The sequence below is a fragment of the Carassius gibelio genome, chromosome A5, assembly GCF_023724105.1.
Source record: "Carassius gibelio isolate Cgi1373 ecotype wild population from Czech Republic chromosome A5, carGib1.2-hapl.c, whole genome shotgun sequence".
In the NCBI taxonomy this organism is placed as follows: Eukaryota; Metazoa; Chordata; class Actinopteri; order Cypriniformes; family Cyprinidae; genus Carassius; species Carassius gibelio.
This window is the reverse complement of record NC_068375.1, coordinates 20432324-20455496: the sequence shown is the minus strand read 5'-3', so window position 1 is coordinate 20455496 and position 23173 is coordinate 20432324. Positions and strand designations below refer to the sequence as shown.

The following is a 23173-nucleotide window of genomic DNA, read 5'->3' as shown; positions in this document are numbered from 1 at the left end:
TGTATAAAAACATACAGTGGGTATAGAAAATAATTTCGTATTTAAAACCACTCAAGAGCCTAGAAAGCAGATCTGGTACCATCTGCTGGTGGGTGGAGGGCATTGGTGGATCCAAGTCAAATGTAATGACATGGTTTAACCACTAGAAGGCTATAGATTTTCTTCTTAATCCCTGGTTGATGAGAAGATGATGATTTATTTCCTGGTCATCTGAAGGCCCGTCCTGTGCCCTTCTTGTCCGAATGAGAGGACACAGGTGCCCTTTGGTAGTTCTTTCCTTGGATCAAACAAATATTTATTTCCTTCCACAGCACAAAAGAATTGTACATGTAATCATCCAGAATATTGAAAAATAGTGCCATGGGTCAGCAAGTTTTTGTTTTTTAAGTCTTCTGTTTAAAGGGTGTTTAAAATTATTCCTACACACACTTCCAACCATTTTCTCTGAAGAAGCATTGTGCCAAAGCCATTCAATGTAAAGAAAGTGTTGCAGGTTATTGTCTATTTCTGGAGACTAGCTGTCATTTGGGGTAAAATGTGTCTGCCCTGATTTCTTTCAGGCTGTGCCCCAGCAATTTTGCCTGTGAAGACCTACATATTCCAGGCATAGTTTGTACTGGCATCACAGGTTGCCCAGACTTTAATGTCATGGCATGTCATACAGTGTTTGACAGGGTTACTTTGCATGAATAGTTTGAAGGGGCAGCAACCTCTGAACCAGATTGTATATTCAGATTGCAGTCTTTTTCCCCAAATCTCACCTAAAGTGCCAGTTTTTTTCGTGTTCTTGCCTGGCAGGTCTCCTTGACATCAAATTGGATGACAATTGACAAATTTGGAAAATTGCAGTAGCCCGAAAAATCACCATCTAACTGATTGAGAACTTAATGTGGCTTCATTGTGAGATTTGTAGATTTTCTGTCTATATATATAAAAAAAAATATTATTATTATTAATATTATTATTAGATAGAGATTTAGTGTTGCAGATGCGTAATTATTTTTGTAAAGTTTCAGACGTTTAGAACTTTGCGTCACTCCGTGCACCGCAGATAACTGTGACGTTCTACACACGTACACACGTCTGCTCCGTCACTATGGCTGCAAGAGACGCGAGATGGTGAGAGCTTGCTTGAATACAATTAAACAAGTAAATGCATAATACCTCTTATTTGACGTTCATTAGTCTAATAACAGAGACGGCGTATGTTATTTTCATATTTGGAGCCATTTGTTTCAGTATTTGCTCTGAAACGAGGAAGATTAACAGGAGAACGCATCAGCTGCCTTCATTCAGGGTTGGTAACGTTAGCTGCTTCGATTTATATAAGTTAAATGTATCACGCCCAGTTACACGGTAAATAATCAGTTTTTAGGTTAACTGAACGTCAGTGTTGTTACTGGAAAAGAAGCAGTATTTCATATTTTCATACTCTCGTATTGCTGTCGAGAGATCATCTGGAGTCTAGACATGCTGCTAAAATCCGATTTAATGCAGTGCAGTGCAACAGTTACTGAACAGCCTCTTCACTGTCTCAAGAAACTCTTCATAACTGTTCCTTTAGTTTGAACTGATTTACACGTCCTGCCTTGTCTTTCAGAAACAACATCCCTAGCTTATAAAGTAAACAAGCGGCGCTCTTCCAAAAAATTGAGAAGATGTACCACAAAGAGAAAAGCATTCAATTAAAGAGCAGCGCGTCGGCGCTCTACAACAACCTGAGCGTCCTGCGCATCGCGCCGCGCTGTCTCACCTATTTCACGGTGGTGCACGCCAACGTGGTGAACATGGTCAGCGCCTCTTGGGACGGGCTGAACTATTCCCACCGACAGCTGCAGTCTAAAGAAGGCAACGTGGCCACCAGCTCCTCACTTATCATGCAGGTGAGACCACTGGTACCCTACCATTTGAGTGCTAATAAAGACTGATGATTATACTGGTTTAGTGCGGTTTTGCCTACAGTGTCTTGATGCCATTGTTTACACCATTTATTGCTTCACCTTTATCCCAATTAACTTCTTTTTATTCTTTCTTTTTGTCGACAGGCAGCCTGGTGTGTCCTGCCCTCAAGAGATCTTCTTGTTCTCACCTCTCAGAAGGGAATCCAGGTGGGTTGAGTGTTATGCCATGCTATTATTTGGTTTATTTGCCCAGGAAACATGACTTGAACTTTTTTATTCATCAGATGTATGAATCGGATGGATCCATTATGGTCTATTGGCATGCACTGGACACACCAGAGACCCCGACTGGTCAGTGCACACTTCTGTGTCTGTAAATACAGTAAATGTGTTCATTCTTTTTCTTTCTTTATTTTCACATCCTTTAAAGAAACAGGTGTGAAACAGGTTGTGACCTCTGTGTACCTGTCTGACATTGTCTGTTGTAATTTTCCAGCGAAGGCAGTGTTTGCTCGAGGAATTGCAGCAGTGAGGGAAAAATATATTTGTGTAGGTGAGTGTCTTCATCTGTCAGCAGTAGCTACATAGGGACCTATTCTAATTCATTTACATATTTGCTTAGTATGTGTACTGAAAGTGCCCTTTTTAACTCCTCACACTTCCTTCAGGGGTCTCATCTGGCTCAGTGCTTGTGTTTGACGTTCCCAGTAAAGGCAGTAACATCACCCTGTCTGAGGTTTTGGAGGAACACAAAGAGGCAATCACAGACATGGCCTCTGAGTGCTCAGGCAATCTGGTATTAACTTGCAGTGACTTTCATGTCATTGCTATTATTGTTATTTCATAGGGCAAATGCTATTTGTAGGTTGTTGCTTTTTTTTGTCATGTTTAGTTAAGTTTGTTTAAGTTACTGGTGGCTCAAGTGTTTTATTAAACTGTTTTCTTTTTTTAGGAGTGTATTGCTGATTTAGTTAGTGCTGATGACTCTGGCCTCCTCTGTGTGTGGAAATCAGGAGAAGATTTTCAACTGCTCAACAAGATTCCTGGTTTTGAGTATGTTAGGAATTAAAACTCACTATACAAGAGACAATGGGTTTCATTCATGAAACTTTGGCAAATATATTATTATATTTTGCCAAATTTGCAAATAAAGTTGACCTTCCTGAAAAGTTTTCCCTGGATTCATGAACAATTCATAAACCTCAGAATTGAGATTTATTTTACATTGATTATTTATTTTACTCATTGATTATTTGTAAAAATCCCTGCCCATAGATTACAACAACGTGAATTGTGTACAGAATCCTGTAGGATCTTTCGGACTTCCTTCTCAGGTTTGGCTCCAATAAATTACATGAATGCAAATTAGTTATTGGCCAAATTCTTAACAAAAATGATACAGTATAATCATTAATGCTGGTGCTCAAAATAGTAGTGTTCTATGATAAAATCAAAAACACATTGTCTCATTTTTAAATGTATTATTTATTATACAGTACAATCTAATTGGATAACTAATTAATTGTGTTATTATATATTATTATTATGGTAAGTGTTATCAAAAGAACATAAAATGTACCTTTTCATTAATCAAAAAATTCACGTCAGAGTGACATTACAAAAAAATTCACAAAAACTCATGTGCATTTGAAAGAGGCCCACTATACTTATAGCAATGAATCATTAATATAACATGTATATTATTATATTTCTTTTCTCAGCACGTGTTGTTCTTCAGTAAAGCTCTGGAAGGGCACAGTCATTGCAGGCTATGGGACGGGACAGATTCGTCTGTATGAGGGGGTCACAGGTATACTGCATGCAGAGGTCAATGCCCATGCACGCTGGATCTACTCACTGGACATCGCCCCGTTCACCGGACTGGTGAGAGAAGAGCTATGTAAACAGTCTGTATGTTGCACAGTTAATGTATGCAACTATACTATGTGCATATTAAGTACCGTATTTTTCGGACTATAAGTCGCACCTGAGTATAAGTCGCATCAGTTCAAAAATATGTCATGATGAGGAAAAAAAACATATAAGTCGCATTTATTTAGAACCAAGAACCAAGAGAAAACATTACCGTCTCCAGCCGCGAGAGGGCGCTCTATGTCTTCAGTGTAGACTACAGGAGAACTGAGCAGCATAGAGCGCCCTCTCGCAGCTGGATACGGTAATGTTTTCCTTTGGTTTCATTTCTATTGGTTCATTTCTCTCTGTTCATGTCAAATACATTTTGATAAATAAGTCGCACCTGACTAATCAAAACAGATTTAAATAAGTTTTTTTTTTTTATCTGTTTTGATGAACACAAATAGGCTTAATTAATTGTATTATTAAAATGGTAAGCTCTCATATAATGATCTTTTTTTCCTTTGTTCAATGGAAAAGCTGATCTCTGCAGCAGAAGACTCCTGGGTTAGAGTGTGGCATCTGAGCTTGACTCCAGAGACTAATAGTGTAGAGGTAAAACCACTCACAGACACAAACAGTACACTACTGTTCAAAAGTTTGGGGTCAGTAAGATTTTTTTTCATAATTTAATTATATTACACAGCAAAATGCATTAAACTGAACAAAAGTGACAGCAAATACATTAATACATCTCTAAAAAACTATTCAAATAAAAGATTAATTGTAACAATATTTACAATACTACTGTTTTTACTTTGATCAAATCTTGGTGAGCATAAGAGACTTTCAGAAACATTAAAAATCTTACCGACCCCAAGCTTTTGATCGGTGGAGAACTTGCACTAGAACTGCATTAGTAGTTTCATTAAATGGACATTCAATGCAAAGCATTTTGTATGTTCAGCTGATTTCAAATGTTCTCCCGCATGTTTCTCTGTACTTTCTAGATTGAGCACATGTACAATGAGTGTGTGACTGATACACAGATCTGCGGAGCCAAGTTCTGTGACGGGGATGGCTATGCATTTGCAGTAACTGGCTATGACTTGAGTGAGATCATCCGCTACACGCAAGCCTAGTCAGGAATACAGCATACACTTCTAAGACAGTCCCTTTGGTCATACGTGGATCGCCTCCAGAAGGAAGGTCATGTCATGACAATATATTGGTGTGCAATCATGATAGGCAGTGTCACTACATACCTAAAAAGCCACATCTGAATACATGATTGGTAGGTGTGCTAAGTACAAAATACTCTTTTTGTGCTCCGAAATTAAGGTATAATTAATACCTAGGTATAATAACATAACAAAAAATAACATTGGTTAAACAGAACATGTTCAGTAGACCCAAGCATTAATATGATAAAATGTTAGAATGGGTTGTTATGTTAGTGTTTTGCTTCTGACATAATTTGTTTAGTAACTGTATTTACTAAAGTGTTATTAAACAATTTTGTTACCTCATTGAACAATTTTTGATTCACAATTGAGTCAGATCACATGTAATCATATTTGTGGTTCAGAAAACAAAACATATAAAAAAAGTATTTATTCATTATGAATATTATGAATATTATGAATATTAAATAGTGCAGAGGCTATTTTTCCAAGCAGAATTATAATGTTCTTTGTATTTGTCTAGAAATAAATGCATTGTATGTAGATCATTATTTCAACTTGATGTTTAACCACATATTTTATATTTTGTGTTGTTGTCATATTTTCTGTTTCTTTGTAAACAATTGTCTGTGACAATTCCGCAACTAAAGAAGAGCTAAATAAATAAATAAAATAACTTGTTTACTGCGACTTTTATCGTAATTAGAAATGTGTACCAGTAGATGGCAATATATCATACATCTGTAACTTTTGAGATCAGAATTAGCATATTTAATTCAAGCTTTAACTGTATTCAACCACCTTGGTTCATATAAAACATCTATGAAACATTTCATAGAACATCATCAGAACATATCCAGCAATCATTTCTATTCAATATGTAAAAAAAATATCAAACATAAATTAGATATGCCCAAATTGGCCAAAATGACCAGGCTTTGTTTTCCTTCCGATGTGTTCTCTACACTCCTCATACAATATATGTACATGTATTTACATTGTTTTGACCGTTCTTCATAGAGCTCAACTTCACACATACCACGATTGGTCGATCATGTACAATGCCTGCACGCACGCTACTTTTCAGTAATTACCTTCAGCATGTATGAAAACAAAATCAAAACCCAGACATTTTAGGTCATTTCGAATTTCCTGCCAGGGCACATTTAGGAAAAAGAGGACATATGGTCACCCTAATGTTTTGTTGTCGTTGCATCTTTCATCTATGCAGGCTCCTGTTTTTATAGGTCAAAGCAGAGCACCACAGGAATGCAGATTATCACATCAAGCTGTTCTCTCAGTAACCCACTAAAATATCTGCAATGCTTATTTGACTGTATCTCCCTCATAATATTTATATCATAATTCTGTTGTTCCCTCATATTATCCACACATGACCTCCCATTTCAGCTTGTTGTTGATAATGTCTCTTATGTAAGACTTTTAACTTTGTCCTATGGATGACACTGAGTGTGCCCCATATCTTATATGAAGAGAGGGTGAATATCGATGACACAGGGACAGATCTAATGGGTAGAGAGCAGACTGATGACCACCAGAGACGGAGGGAGTCCAGAGAGCGTCAATAAGACCTCCACTGGCTGTGCGTTTAATGGAATTATGCAACACTGCCATGCAGCACAGGAGCACAGTGAGCAGTATGTGTTTAAGGTCAGTGTGTTTAGTGGGATCTGTGGAAAATAAAAACTATGGCTGATCTACAGGCCATGTAAAATTCAATAGTGCTCTCCAGACACATCAGATCTGTGGCCTCTGGAGAGTCTCAGTGTTTGCAGTCAGCATGGCACGATGCAGTTTCAGAGGACACAAGATGCTGATTTCACTTAAGCAAAAGTTTAAAACGGGTCTCTTTGGATACATGTATATACACTGTTTGAAATTAAAATGTTAAAATGTATTTTAAGAATGTGAAAGTCAGGATGAAATTAAAATCCCCCCTATTTTCTATATGCATTGACTTTATTGTGAATGATTCACTCATGCACTCACTCATGCATGTCAGTGCATCAAGGTACTATTATAGTTTTGTTTTTGCCATTTTTATCAGTCATTGTTTTTTAATGTCTATAATTTGTATTATTTCAGTTATGTTTGTAGTTATTTTAAGTAAAGTTTTTTTTTAAATATTATTTCAGTAAATCTTTATTTAAATAACAGAAAGATTCTTAATGGTTTTAGTTTTAGTAAATAACCCTGATCCATGCATGTGTTTCGTTTCTTTTCTTTTCAATGTCATAGTTGGATTGTCCCATGAAAACAACACTTATTTCTGGTACCATATGCAGGATTTCTTCAATCATTCAGTCCTGCTAAACTCCACTCCTTTCTTACAATCAACAACCAATGGAAAAAATACAACAAGTCCCAGCCTACATTTGTCTTCATTCACTCAAATGTACATCGCAATACAGAAAGAAAAGGGTCTAATTAGCTATGGGAATTAAATAAACATGCATTAGTTGTTTGTTTGTTCTGGCTTCCATACTTGGTATTATAAAAGCCAATAGAGACTATAACAGGCTCATTAGGCTGAATGGAATATGTTTTGAGGCAAGATTTTACGTTCATTCATGTAAATGTGATGGGGAGAGGGTTTCGAGGACAGCACAGACGCAAATGACCACAATTATAAAACTCTGCAGATGCACATACATTTTTATTCATGAAGAAGAGATCGAACTGGCATTGAATTGTGCACAATAATGTGTCCATATAAAACATGAGTTTATTCACTTTCTATCCTGCCTTTTTGTCATCATATTTTTAGCAATCACCAAACCCAGTGACCCTGCTTTGATGTTCAGCAAACAAAATCTGCCCGATGCATCCCATTAATGTGAATGATTAATTTGGAGATGTCTGGGTGGAACACGTGGCACTCGTTGCCCCTCTCAAGGCTTTCCAAAATCTATCGGCCTCAGCGTTGAGCCTGCTGGGAAAGATTTGTCACACAGGGATTGACAAATAATTCCTCACCAGTCTGGAGCTGAGGAAAAAAACAGACGCAAAGAGGAAATTAGGGAAAAGTGTCTCCTGAAAACAGTTCATATAAATTGACTGGAAACAGCAGGAGGGGGAAGTGAGATCAGACACACAGACAGATACTGGATGAGAGAGATTGGCTGGAGACATGGAGGAAAAGAAAGCGGACTGAGAAAGAGGTTGACACCATGCTGATGATTCATCTGGTCATCTCGAGAGTGAGACGTGTGCACACTCCACCCGCTCCAACAGCTGCGCTTATCTCCTCCGCTGGGTGCTGTGAGAACAGGAAATGGAGAGTGAGCTGTTTTAAACATCGGTGTGTCCTACCCATGGGGCACTGCAACTCAACTCTGCCTCTTATTCTAACTTTCTATTCTATTGTTACAAACAAGACATGTGGCAATAAATAATTGATAATCTGAAAAAGATAACTATAATATTGTGACAAAAAACTCTCAAATCAGTTTCAATATAATCTCCTCATGAATTTGTCATTAACTGACTGTCACACTGAATGTCTTATAAAAAAAACATTACAAAACTGTAAGTCGGGTGGTACCCTTTCAAAAGATACAAAGATATACCTTAGGTTTTGTATAACTTTTTTTCTTGAGGCTACTGTGGTGATGACTCCTTCTTGCTCTCCACTGGGACCCCAAAAAGTATTTGAACACTTTTGGAGGTTTAAGTCACACTTCATCCATTATATGCATAATATCATGTTGCATTTGCTATTTAGCCATTGTTTAGTCAACAAGGTTGAGAACCACTGACTAAAGAGGAGGGTTATAAACTCAGTGGAGATCCCTGGAAAGATAAATAATAACCAAAAATAACCAAAGTAATAAAATAACCCTTAATGTGGCCTTTTATTATAATGAAACAGATATCTATAGCTAGTACTGTATCTGCGAAATCCAGGCAGACAGTGAATATTCCACATTTCCAATCCTCAGCATTCCTCTCTTCCCAGTGTTGCTAATATTAATTGGCTGGCTTAAGAAACATCCAGGTTTTAGTGTTATACTGTTAAATAAACATGCAAGTTGTAATGAAATGGTAGCGTTGCCAGGCATTGAGAGGCCGTTGGAGTCGACTTTGATGGTCAGAACAGATTTCAAAATGGCAGAAGTTAGATCTATTTGTTTTCTGCTAGTACTTAGATTATAGAATCACCTAAAATACATTACTTGCATTAGTAGAAAAACCTTTAATCCTCTAAAAACAAGCTACACTGTCATGCATGCTAATATTCCAAATGTCTATATTTCTTCTGAACACCATAAAATAGCTCAGCTACAGACAAGCATGGAGCAGTACTCACTGGTTTATTGCAAAGCTGCATTAAATAGGTAATTGTGTATAAAGATCAAGTGTGTTTATTGTCATCAGTCTGGATTTGTACCTCAATTATCACACACGAATGTCCTGAGCCACGTGTAATCAAATGACACAGCAGGATAGGGCACAAGGGTGTGAGTTTGGCACAGAGGAGTGAGCAGCAGAGTGATCAGAGATCAACACGTTAGCGGGAGCATAGCACTACTGCTTTATATGTGTGAAGCGGGACTTAATCATGAAATTAACACACTGGCCCCAGAAAATGAGCGTGTAGTGTTTATAAAAGTGTCTCTCTCTAGAAACTAGATCTCTCTCAGTGTGTGTGTCTGTGTGTGAAAGAGAGTCAAAATATGGTCTATAGGTTATGTATGGACATGTATGTGTGTGTGTGCAATATCAGTTCAAATAGTTTCACAATAAAGGTTGGGAAATGAGAACGGGTTCTTATTCAGAACCGGTTGCATTTGAAAAAAGAAATACAGGTGTGGTGTATTTTACAATCAGGTCCAGCTGGATCTTCGGTATGCTATACTTTGTATTTTCCAACCCAATCACATGAGAAAAGGTGACTATTTTTGTACAACGGATTTCTATGGAAACATACGATTAATACAAAAAAAGGTCCTCCCCTAAACTTAACTGTCAGTAAGCAGATCATACAAAAACCTAAGAATAAGATTGTAAGAATTCATGCAAATCAGTTTTCACGAATTGCCTGTTTTATTTTTGTTTTCATTTGTTTCTATCTATTACCTGTTTTCCTTTGTTTCCAGGTTATGTATGGACATGTATATGTGTGTGTACAATAACCGTTCAAATAGTTTCACAATATAGGTTGGGAAATGAGAACGGGTTCTTATTCAGAACCGGTTGCATTTGAAAAAAGAAATACACATGTATAGTACTAGTAATACTGATACTAGTTTCCCACTCCTTGTTACTATGGTTTCTGATTAATGAGTCATCACCTGTTCATCATTTGAGTTCTATCTCCCTGTGTATTTAAGTTACTTCTTTTCATTAATTTGGCATCTGTTTGTGTGTTGATATTTTGTTACATTGTCTTCTCGTATTTGGATCACTTGAGTTTATTTTTATTAACGGATGTTTTGTTTGTGGACATCTGTTTGAACCTTTTTCATCATCCTCCTCTGAACCTAATCATGATATCAATCACCAAAACAGAAAATAGTTATAAATCGCCATAAATTGTTGTATTTTCAAACAATCATGGGCAATTTTCAAACACTTTTAAATCTTATTTGCTCTAACCTACTGGAGATCCAATTGCTCTCTTACTCTTTTCCATATTTGTTGACAAAATACAATGCCGAACAGACCTTATAGTCAGGGAAGTAGCATTATTAATGCTGTGGGGGTTAGAAGTACAATGGGTTCAATGGTGTGCACTTTTGTTTAATAACATACCATTTTTTAAGCTGATGAAACATCTTTCCACAAGGCTTTTTAGTTCAAGCAAAATGCAAAGTTTGTTTTCAGGCTTGAATCCAACACTCCACCCTTTGAACTTGCTTTAGTCAGATATTTAGTTATATAACTGTTTCATGATTATGTCAACTGATAATGTTTGCAGAGCAGCAAGGTCTTTCCAGGGAGTTCCTGGTAAGTTTTTCACAGAGTGTTCGGACCTGGTATCATATGTCAAGTTTTGAAGTCAATATGTTTTGATCTGTATCACATGGGAAACCTGTGATTACATGGTGCACTCAAACACACACACTTAAGATTTAGATCTAGAGCAGTTGCATGAATTCATCCATAACAGACTTCAATGCCATGATGTTGTAGACATTAGTTTTAGTTGACTCTGAATTTGTCCAAAATGCAGTGTTAGTATTTGTTTAATCGGGGAACAGGACTTTGACATTGCAATGTAAGCAACATTTTCTTGTCTCAGTAGTGTGTGCAAAGAGTTTCTTTTTATTATTATTATCAGTCTGCTTGTGCAAACATTCACTCGCTGGCTAAATATATAACAATGTAGTGCAATATTTGCCTCAAAGGATTTAGATTTAAAATTAGCCCATGTAGAAGCATATTAAAAACATTTAAAACAATAATTGCTCCAATGAACTGGCTGCAGGCCATAACAGAGACATATCAATTACATAATATAGAATTACCATGAGTAATCATGGGAGTACTGTTTTCTTATTTTCTTCTGAGTGTGTACGTGTGTATGTGTGTGTTTGCATGCTCCAGCTGTGCTGTCACTCAAGGAAACCCACTACACTCTTGACACACTGGCCTTTGCCCTCTGAAAGGAACTAAATTTGCTGTGCTGAGCAGAAATTTTACCTAGTCATAAATACAAGCAAACTCAAACGCAAACCTGACCCCAATCCTCTCAGCCCAACTATAACCCAAAAGACCCAAGATTTGTACTACAGTCTGTTTTCCCATCCAAATTACTACACAAAACATGATACACATGAAGTCAGATTTTTACTTTAGCATATTAACAGTCAGTGTTCTCTATTCCAGACACCACAGTCACAAGATCCTATAGGCCGTGACATCGGCATGCCCTGGAAATAGAACACCCATACAGGGAACTGACCTATTGGTTAGCCACTCCCCTTGAATGCAGATGAGCCAATGGCAGTTGAGTATCAGTTGCACAGGGACCGAAACTCGGACATCTTTAGGTTTCAGCGCCATAGAGAAACATTGGAAGATCTGAACCCCTTATCGGTTTGATGGGGTTTATGCTACAAAAATGGTAAAATGACATGCCTGTGGTACTTGTAACTCTGATGCCTGAGAAGATGGTACCACTTCTGTGGAAGACTAGTGCATGATTGTTCATCTTTACATGAACATGAACGGTGTTGATCCTGGATGTTGTCATCTGCGATCATGACAACAGTAACATGAGCTTTCACCCACTTGCATTGTGATCTGTAAAGCCTCGCTTCCTAATTAATCTTTGTACCCACCATATTTATTTTAAAATCTTTCAAGTCCCACTTGAACACTCCTCTATGAGAGGTGGTTCTTCTTTGTCCAAAATTTAACAAGGTTTTCACGCTGCAATCTGTCATTGTAAGATGGTTATCAACTCTTTTTGTTTGTTCAATTTAGCAACAGTAATTAAGGGGGGTGGAGCCTACCAATAGGTCAATTCACCTCTTGAACAGGTTTATATAGGAGACTGGGTTGATGGACCGTGTGGGCTCCAGATGGGCACTCTGGCCTGGACAGCGTGATCAGAGGTGAACTAATGCTGACATCTAAATAGAGCAGAAAGACAAATATTACAGTCTGTTCATTTAGTCTTTCCAGACAGTTATGAGGATAGACAGTAAATGAAAATGGTCAAATGAAGTGCAAACATCTCAGGTTTGCCTTTGATAAGAAGAAGTGCAGAAGGTGGTCTTTAATAGTAGACTGTTACTCTGAGTTATGCTGCAGTAGATTCTACCAGTGATTAGTGAATAGTCATCAGACATTTTGCTCAGACTTCATTTGAAAATACAATGCTTTGCTTTTGCTTAAATGTAATAATTATAAGTATAATAAAACAGTTAGTTCTGGTCCTCAGCTTTGACTGAAAATGGGTGCTTATATTTAGTCATTTTCACTGTTTAGTATTCGAGAAGTAGTACAGTTCTATATAGAGTAAAAATGCATAAATCTGTACATAAATCAATATACTGCTCCAGATTCTTTCACATGATTTATTGCTAGGTCTTGCAACATTTATTTTTGTTTTTTGTTTTCATGTCAGATGTATATGTAAGCATGTATGTTTGTATGTATCAGGAGCACCTTAAAAAAAAAAAGACAACAAATTCCTCATGCATTTGCGCACACCTGGCAAATAACGCTGAATCTGATTCTGAGTAGTATTCGAGGATAAGCGTATCCCATCATGCACTATAATCAGAAACTCACATGATTAAAAATCGGTAGCTAATACTTGATCCAAATAAAGGGAATATGAACACTTTAGCCACATACAGGAAATGTGTCATGCAAGCAGACAAGGGGTCAAATGCAAAGACCGTAAGTGCGGGTTTATGGACAGGCCTGCTGTTTTGCTTGGAGATGCAAAATAGTTGATTCTGCTTGAGCTTAGTTTGGAAATGAAAGTGTCAACAAAGGAAGACTCTAATGACATGTCATTTATTACTACTTTCACTGACACCCAGAGCAGTGGGCAGCCATTTATGCCACAGCACCCAGGAAACAGTTGAGGGTTCAGTTCCTTGCTCAAGGTCACTTCAGTCGTGGTATTGTCGGCCCGAGACGTAAACCCACAACCTTAGGGTTAGGAGTCAAACTCTCTAACCACTAGGCCATGACTTCCCCAGTTAAGGAACTTTTTGTTATAGTTCCTGTCATGTCTTTCCCTTGCCCTTACGTAATGCACATTTATAACAATATTTGTCACATCGGCATTTTTAATTCAGCCGCTGGTGAAATGACTGCAGTCAACGTTTCACTTCTTAGAAATTGTATTGTTTCTTTTGTTGTAGAAGCAAATGGGAATCATGTAGGCTTCTTCTACAGATGTTTACAGTGCTAGAGTTTACTTCCGCATCATACCTGCAAATGTGAATGGGGTTCATGCAGGCCAACAGTCTGGAACATATGATATTGCTTATATGGCAACATACTGTTTTATATTTAAACTCATCTTACCAAGCATTGTACACCTGAGTGGATGCATTCATAATCTGTGGGAAGCAATTTGAGGAAATTCTCACAGAAATGTAGCTGAAGGTTTTTCGCCTGAGGTATATTAATAAAATGCTGACCCAGCATTTTATTCCACTGACCCTCAAATTTCAGTAGAAGACTCTCACCTGTCATGGAGGTTAGGAAATAAACGTGCAATGTTAATGATCTTGAGTGGGCATGATAGGTAGATGTTGGGGCAGTGTTAGCTGTACTTGTCCCTGTTTCCATGGCGACCCAAAAGTGCTGCTAGGAGTGTGGCATGTGCCAAAGCCTACTGCTTATCTCTCGTTCGCTAAGTTTCTATTCATAGCTCAGTGGAGAGCCACGCTGAGGATGGGCATGTGGCAGGTACAGTTGGGCTATGCAGCCCAGCCCAGATCAGACCGTCTCATGCTGATCTTATAGAAACGCGGGTAGAGCGTGAGGGGGGCTGGCTGAGCGCAGGTGTGTGGATGGGCTTCCTGCAAAACCTCAATTCTCAGTAGCTCAGTTCAACTCTAAGTAACACCTGCTATCCAACTGTGATGGGCTTTAGTGACACAGTTTTCCCCAGATAAAATCTATTAAGGCCATTTTAAATTAAGAATGTTTATTTTAGAAGTGAACAAACAGATTTACTTCATTTTGACTTTTTGATTTTCATTTTGATTTCATCTTGTTTTTGAAGAAAGGTTTCTGGCCACCTTTTCAATTCAATCCATATGTACCTCAACATTTATTGCAATTTGAATTTGTTTATTTTGTCTCGTCAATGAATTGTTCAAATTCAAATTTGTAACACATATATACACAAACACATGCACACACACACAACCATAAATAATATGATTTGTACAGTGAAATGCTTTTTCGACTCTCTGCACATAGAAATACAACAGAAATAAAATCTTAACATTTTATAGTCGGACTATAAATTCTATAAATTATCATAAATCAGAAATAGATTTTACCATATGATGCATATAGAGAGAGTAATGAAAATAATGTATATTTGTATTATTTTTTTTGTATTTCTAAGCATTAATAAAATATGTTTTAAATTATAAAGAAATACATTTAAATAAAATATTTTTATTATTTTATCTTTATTAAAATGTTTATAATTTTTCTCATGAAATGTACAAACTTATTTCTAATTATTTGTTAGCTCTTTTATCCTTACTTAAAAAAGCTTCCATGTGTTTACAACTCAAAGATATTGCCTCGTAGAGTGAGAAGAGCTCAACTAGTCTGCCACTGGACAATTTTTTATTTGGGCAGATGGGTTGAGACTGGGGACAGAATCTATGTAAATAACAGCTTTTGTGGGTGATTGTTCAAGCTCAGTTGGCACCTCTGTAATGGGCTTTTGTAAAGTGGATCAGTGAAGAGAATGGCACGGCTCTATACCACAGAAAACAAGCCATTGTGGGTTCTGTCTGTTCAGTGCCAGGGACATGGAGAGTTAGTTGCTGAGAGAAATTGATCTGGCCAGGCATAACCTCTAGTCTTTCATGTGTCTATGGCTTTGGCCATCATTGGCTCAGTTAGAATCAGTCTACACAAGGTCTTTCCAACCCAATGATCAGCACTTTACCCCCCCGGGGAGGCATGGACTGCACTGAAGCCACCTTTATTCTCCATTGTGCCCACGGGTACATAGTATACATCAATAGTTTCGGGTAGAAGCCTGAGCAAAAAAACTACTGGGAAAGACACTTTGGAATAAGGGAATAAGCAACAGCTTGTTGTTGTATTGTAGGCTGGTAGGCTGCCTATACACAGAAAAGACTCAATACAAACTATTTTACAAGTTGCAAAAAGTGCACTCATGTATTTAGAATGATGAGTACATTGTTCGTTTTTCCATAATTGTTTATGAAATATATGTAATACTTTACATTAAGGTTCCCTTTGTAAAGGGTTAACAAAGGTGTTCATAAATGACTAATAACTTACTTACAAATGCATTATAAATAATTGATAAGCAGTTCTAAATACATAAAAAGGGTTGTTTTAATGCAATACCTCACAAATAGTGAGCCATTTTTAACTCACATGTTATAAATGCGTAATTCATATATTTATTCATACTTAAATTACTAAAAAATTGACTAGCAGCAAAAACATTATTATAGAATCACTGAAGGGTGTTGTATTTATGGTTTTCACCTTTATATCTCATGACTTATGATTTTCTTATATTTATTTTTTCTCTAATATAATTTAATCTTGGTAAACAAAATATATCAAGTTTGGTACACTGCTGTGAATAGGCATCATGAACGTTTGCAGAGTATCATTGGTAAGATTCAGTATTTACACCAAAATCTAGATTTAGAAATACCAAAAGTGTCACTTGATTGTGTGGAACGTATGAATCAGGTACAATACTCAATTATTTCTAGATGATAAGATGAAGACAGATTTTGCAAATGCTTCGGGGACACTTCATATGTTAACTTAGAGGGACGAGTCTGGACACATCCTCCTGGCCTACTTCAGACGGCAGTTTGTGGAACAGAGTGGCAAGCATGAGGGAGCTTTTTTCTTGGAGCAGATCCCAGGATGTCTGAAAACTCTGGTGAAAACGCCAGTTGCCACAAGGTTAAATAAACTGGGTCATTTAGTTTGGACACAGACTGGTATTTTAAATAACCCCACCTGAAAATACCTCTTGGTCTATATACAGTACGTTCATTCTGACTTCGTTCACAGCAAGCACAAAGCAGCGGGTCAAAATATCCTGAACTTCAAATTTGGAAAATTACACTGATACATTTATTTATTACATAAATACATTATAAATACCTCTTCAACTAGAAAAGTCATCAGCACAAATCCTCAGCAAAGACCACGAGAACCATGCAAGCCCTAGTCTCAATCGTAACACACCATGTTGGTTCATCTGGCCGAGGAGAACTGACCCCCTGACTAAAGGTGGTTTCTCCCAAGGATTTTCTCAATTTCTGTCATGCGATGGAGTTTGGGTTCCTTGCCACTGTTGCCTTTTGACTTGCTTAGTTGAGGACACTTAATATTTGACATTATTGTTGACACTATTGAATGTAAATGAACTGAGCTGCATGTTGGCATCACTAAAATAATGAAAAATTATTTTCCTTTTTAACACTGTAAAGCTGCTTTGGCATAAATAAATAAAGGTGACTTGACCGACTTGAGTCTGTGTTACCAAAATATATCAAGTTTCAAGTTTGTTATATAGCACATTTAAAAACAGCAAGCAAGGCTGATCAAAGTGCTGAACAAACACAAACACAGAACACAGAGCAACCCACAGATTCATATCATAAACTCACAAAGAACTGGAAGCCAAAGAGAAGAAATAGGTTTTTAGAGATGATTTAAAAACAGTTAAAGACTGTGCTGATCTGATATAGTCTGGAAGTGTATTCTTTACACTTGCTTTAACCATGATCTGGGGACAGAGAGAGGTCTTTGGTCACCAGACCTAAGATTTCGTGAAGGGTTGTATGGATAAAGTTGATCAGATATATAGCTTGGGGCCAGATTATTTATAGAAATGAAGAATTATTTCTAATTCTAACATGTTTATTAAAAACATGAAGAAGAATTTTAAACTCAGTTCTAAGAAGCACTGGTAACCAATGCAATGATTTCAATATTGGAATAATGTGGTCAAATTTATTCAGTCCTTTGAGGAATTTAGCAGCAGCGTTTTGTACTAAATGGAGACGAGCGATGGATGATTAGAAATGCTGAGGTAAAGGGAGTTGCAGTAGTCCAAGCGAGAAGTAATGAGTGCATGGATAGCAATCTCTAAAGTTTTCTCAGAGAGAAAAGATTTAATTTTGGAGAGAAGACGTAGCTGAAAAAAAAAACAAGAACTAATAACCACATTTATTGTTAAGCAAATTTGAGACTCTGCTCCGAGAAGTTCTTGATACAGGAAGTAGTAAAGGGTGCAAGGTAGTCCAGATCAATATTTTGTTCCCTGAATTTTTACTGGGGCCAAAAACTATAACCTCGGTTTTGATTGATTCAAAAATGAAATATGAAAAATTAAGAGAACCAATTTTTGACTTCATCAAGGCATGCAAAGAGAGAATCCAAGAGCAACATGTTTATTTAGTTTTAGCGGTAAATAAATTTGGGTATCATCTGCATAGCAGTGAAATGATACACCATGCTTTCTGAAAATAGAGTCCAAAGAAATGAAAAGAAAAAAGAATGGGTGCAATAGAGCTCTCCACAGGAAAGTTTAGCAGGCGATCAAGAAAAATTACCCAGTCTAACAGAGAAACAGCTATTTGTTAATTATGATTTGAACCAACTAAGAATAGTTCCCTGGATAACTTTCATAAAAAAAAAAATGGTTGCACTTTATTTTACAGTCCGTGTACTAACATGTACTTATAGTGTACTTACAGTGTATTTATCTAAGAAAGTTCTGGTAATACAAGGTAACTACATGGGATAGGGTTAGGTTTAGGGGTAGGTTCAGGGTTAGTACCTCGTTATTACATAGTTATTGTAATTACTATAATAAGTACATAGTATGTACATGAGGAACAGGACTGTAAAATAAAGTGCTACCAAAAAAATGAGGTGACAATTAAAAATAGTGTATATTTTATAAAAGAAATCGTAGTTCAGTGTTGTACAGAAAATATTGAGAACTAATAAAACCAAGATATTATGTTTTTAGGAAACTTGAACAGTTTTGAGTCTTGAACTGAAGAACTGATTAAACTAAAATAATAATAAATAATAAAATACATAAATAATAATAATAATAATAATAAAGTAAATTATTATAGCTATGTGCTTATTTTAAGCTCAGTTTTGCAGTTTTATTTTGGTGGTGATTGTTAGTTCCCAGCATGCTTTGCATATGGCTGGGTATGGAGAGTAAATATTGAAATTAAGTGTTACTTTATGTGTTTTTGAGTAAAGGGAAATATCTATTAATGTTTAATGTTCAGTTATGTTTGACATTTGAAAGAGTTTCTGTTACATTGAAGTTTCTATTGTTACCATTGTCCAGAAGAGTGGAGCTTATGGTTATGGATAACTGCATGTACTACCACTATGAGGCAAATGCTTTGTTTAATCAGCTGTAAAGTCTTTTATAGTACAAAAGAACTCAGTCGTATACAAACTGGCCTTACTCAAAATAAACTTTTGAGAATCAATTTTAAATAAATGAACACATTTCACTAATATTATTAAAGTCATTGTGTCATAGATTAAATAATTTAGTAGATTTTACATGATTTATTCAGGTAGATTCCATTAAATAAATTAAGCCTTAAAAACTACTCAAAATATTATGTTGTTCATTTTTAAAGTAAAGAGCTCATACCATTTCTTTAAATCCAATTTTGCAATTCACAAATATCTGTCCAAACTAATAATAAATGGGTATTAAACTTGGATCGCCTGACATGTATTTTGCCACACTGTTCACTTGTCATTCAGCCTAAAAACTCAACAGATGATACTTAAGAACAAGACGGAATATCAGGTAAATTCTCAGAAAGTTCTAAGTTCAACGAACAGTAAACAGCATCACCTAATGATCATTTGTTATGGAACAGTGTTCTGTTTTGCAAACAGAAGGAAAAATCTTGCTTTGTCAGTGTGATGACATACAATATATATTTCATATATTTATTTATGTATAACAAATCTTTTAGTACACATTTTTGGATTGAATTGATTTAAAAAAAATGATTTAAATGTTTTATTTATTTATTTTTAATTTATATTGTTGTTCATTCAGGCCAGTTTAACATTTTAATATTGACAGGAAAATATTTTCCCAAGAGTGTTTATTTAAGTTTAAGTTTTGCTTCAGAATGGATCAGTCTCAAATCACATGTGGGATTCTTTTCTCTGAAATTTGCTGAAATGTTCTAGAACAACAAACCCTGCTGAATGTGCCCCAGGTGCATTTGAAATGAGATGGAGCTGCATGCATGTCACTGATGTAGGCCATATGTGAAGCGCTCTGACGGGTCCAGCAGAGGTGAACCAACTGCACAGTTGGAGCTCGTTTAACATGCTCACCGGTGAGTGTGTCCCCTGTGGGTATGTCAGTACTTGTTTAGTAAAATGCTAAACTTTGTGTGAAAGATAACAAAGTGACAGCTACTCATAAATATCCCTGTCAGTATATTCAAAAGCAGGTAGTGATCTCTGTTTTCTGTAGAAAATGTGATTTGTTGCAAAACATTTGTATAATAGAACATGCCTCTCCTTTGCTGAATGATAGGAGACACTGTGACTAGTCAGCAGACTGAATTGGGAAGTGTTGCAAGCTACTGAAATGCCACGGTCTCCGCAGTCTGGCCCCAGGAAATTTATCTCGAATTTTAATTACTTATACTCCAAATCAAAGTCTTCGCTCTTCTCAGCAGGGTCTGTTGGTTGTCCCTCAAACAAGGTTACTTTCCATGAGTGACAGAGCTTTTTCTGTATATGCTTCCAGGTTGTGGAACCTACTTCCAGCTGAAATTTGGGAATCACAGTCACTAGCCGTTTTCAAAACCATTTATTTTTTTTATTTTTTTTAAGCAAGCATATTGTTGATTGTGATAATCATTGCTGTTTCTGTTTATTTTATCTTCCTGGGCTCTTTTGTTTATACTGTATTCCTGTTGCAATATAACATGAAGCTATACTCTTAAAGCTAAGTGCTTTGAGAAGCTCCTTAAAAGGTGCTCTAGAAAATAATTCTTTATTAATTTATTTATATCATCATTATTATTATTATTGTTATTATTATTATTACTTTATGTATATTACGTTAAGTTAAACCATCACTATTCAAAAATAAAACCCACAAGTAAAATAAATAAACTTAGAGTAACAATTAAAATAAAGTAAAATTACAAATATTTTGTAATATTTAGTTTATCCTCATTTTCATATTTTGATAACAACAGTTATATTTAGATTTAAAATATTTACATTCCTTTAATTCATTTTGTTCTGGCGCTGTAAACTGTCATCATGTATTCCTTGAGAGAAAGTCACTAATGGAAATAAATTAACTGCAGTGTTTACCTTATGTGTTATTAATAGAATTTAGGCCTACTTAATCACAGTATTGTGAACCCACATTAGCTCATAGCTAAATTTCTACATTAAATATAATAAATATATTTCGTCTATGTTTAGAACACACTATTGGCCATGTTAGCAAACACAACGGCTTGCACACACGTCCCACTCCATCATTTGCGCAATTTCAACCTTTGAGCTAAATTTCAGCGTTCTTACCCAACACGCGCCGTGGACTGTCCGCGCGCTCCAGCGCGAGCTGGAGACAGAATCGTTCGCGCTCCACTTTATGAATGGATGGGAGTGTCGCTGTAGTGTCAGCGTCAGTGTCGTCACGCTGTTAATAGGCGCTGGCGTTCGTCATTGGACTTGACAGGACAGTAAGTGGACAGCATACGACAGCAGCCAGAGCGACACAGAGTCGGGTATTAGGAGCAAAAGGCGTCTCGAGGCGACACGGTGAGCACGCGACAGTGACAGACAGCGGCAGCTTACATGTTAAAGGGGAGGATGGGTTAGGGGAGACAAAGGAATCGCAAGCGTGTAGTTTTTTGGCCATCCATAGACAACTTGGGCACATTTGTGGACTGCATAATAAAAAAGTTAACACTCCCTGTTATCGCGCTGATGGTCTCACATGATTCACAGCGACTTTTTGATTCGCGCGATTCATTTTACTCCCAAACCAGCTGTGCCCTGCTTTGTTTGGTCGTTCTTGGGGGTCTGTGGTAAACGTTGCTATATCTGGACATCCCGAACTGCATTCCTTCATGGTTGTGGCAAAGCAGAGAGATAATTGTACCAATCTCTTTTCAAAGGCGTGACAGAAGCAAAAGGGCGAGACAGAAAACTTGCATCAGCACCACACGAGCACACTTCGTCTGGTCTGTTTGGAGGAGACTCTGAACCGAAGCCCGTCTTAAAGGATCTCAGAACTGTTGTTCTGCATCTGCTGTCCCTCCTAAGAGTTTTGGGCTGTCCCAGCTCAATTGCTAACATTTTTTTTTATTTTATCTTTATGGAAGAAGAACACAAAACCGTAAACTTTAGTAAGTAGAAGGGCAGTGAACACTTTACTCACGCGCGTAATCCGGAAGATTCACAAGGCGAAATCACATCAAAGGTACGTCAAAAAAAAAACAAAAAAAACTTTGTTTTAAATATTTTGCAATGTTTTGTTGTCTGTATTTAGTATATGTTTTACTGTTTTAGTGTTCGAGAAAGAACTGTGAAGATTGAAAGCTCTCATTAGTTCGCCGTGAAACATTGCTACATAATAAAACAGAATAAATCATTCATTTTAATTGTTGCCTTAAATTTTGGTGCCAGTGACAACTTGATAACCTACTGTGCATCGCACTTTTTCAACCCCTCTCAGTCGTTCTTCACTGAAATGAAATAGATAGAAAACACAAAAATGAATAGAAATTAAGTTAATCAGTAATGATTAATGCCAAACATTGTAACATTCTTCAAAAAAAAAAAAAAAAAAAAAAACAATTTAGGTAATTTCTTTGCTTTGGCTTACTGTCCATTAGGAGGACTGTTAATCTGTTGTCATGCTCTGGCTGTGTCTTAAAACATATCCAAATGCCTTTGTAGACAACATTCACTAGGTGCATTCTTGTTAAAAATATTCCAGGTGCACGATGCCCACAAATGCTGTCTATATAGGCAGCTCAGTATGTTTTGAGATACAGCCGGTTTTGAAAACACACACAACAAATATATGTGTGTCACTGGTGTAAATTACATGGGTTCAGGATTCCATTACACCCAGGATGTTCAACCAGGGATCTCTAAAAATGCTCACAGGGGTTAGTGGGTCATGACATGACAGCCCAACTATATTACATTTTTTACTTTCCAACAATCTGTTAAATGTTATACTGTAGATAATGTTTTTAATCATTGCAAAAGAAAATGTAGTTTTGTTAATACTATGAATCCAGGGGTTAGGTAAGAGTCTGGCTGAAAGATCCTGGCACTGCTAAGAAACTCCTGTGCTTCAACAACACGTAATGCAAGTTTACAGTTAGAGTAATCTCAGTTTTTCCATTTATAATTGATGTGCATGGCACTTTATAATGAATTCATATTTCTCCAAGTAAGTTTTGAGGAATTCGCACAGCTGATTAAACACTGACTGTC

General features: G+C 36.7%; 1 protein-coding gene and 1 long non-coding RNA gene across 5 annotated transcripts; one reads left to right on the top strand and one right to left on the bottom strand.

Annotated features, from left to right (window-relative positions):
• Positions 1-1075: 1075 nt before the first annotated feature.
• On the top strand, positions 1076-5615 carry wdr54 (WD repeat domain 54). Of its 4 annotated transcripts, XM_052592263.1 has the most exons (11): positions 1102-1119; positions 1240-1297; positions 1601-1883; positions 2046-2108; positions 2186-2252; positions 2398-2454; positions 2570-2697; positions 2854-2954; positions 3623-3785; positions 4296-4370; positions 4766-5615. In XM_052592263.1, the coding sequence occupies exons 3-11, from the start codon at positions 1659-1661 to the stop codon at positions 4895-4897; spliced, it is 1011 nt and encodes a 336-aa protein (XP_052448223.1). In that variant the 5' UTR covers positions 1102-1119; positions 1240-1297; positions 1601-1658; the 3' UTR covers positions 4898-5615. The 4 variants fall into 4 exon arrangements, with proteins under 4 accessions (XP_052448224.1, XP_052448222.1, XP_052448223.1 ...); XM_052592264.1 differs by lacking the exon at positions 1240-1297 and having other exon boundaries at positions 1076-1119; XM_052592262.1 differs by having other exon boundaries at positions 1082-1297.
• A 2457-nt stretch (positions 5616-8072) lies between these two features.
• LOC128000402 (uncharacterized) lies at positions 8073-21390 on the bottom strand. Its single transcript, XR_008173192.1, has 3 exons — positions 21242-21390; positions 12421-12540; positions 8073-8219 (listed from the first exon to the last, which is right to left on the bottom strand). It is a non-coding gene; the product is annotated as an uncharacterized LOC128000402 (long non-coding RNA).
• Between the last annotated feature and the right edge of the window lie 1783 nt (positions 21391-23173).

Excerpts from the sequence above, each read along its gene's own strand:
- wdr54 (XM_052592264.1), top strand. The coding sequence starts at position 1,659 with ATGTACCACAAAGAGAAAAGCATTCAATTAAAGAGCAGCGCGTCGGCG. Across the intron at positions 2,109-2,185 it reads CCTCTCAGAAGGGAATCCAG|ATGTATGAATCGGATGGATC; the intron begins GTGGGTTGAGTG and ends TTTATTCATCAG. Across the intron at positions 2,455-2,569 it reads GGAAAAATATATTTGTGTAG|GGGTCTCATCTGGCTCAGTG; the intron begins GTGAGTGTCTTC and ends CACTTCCTTCAG.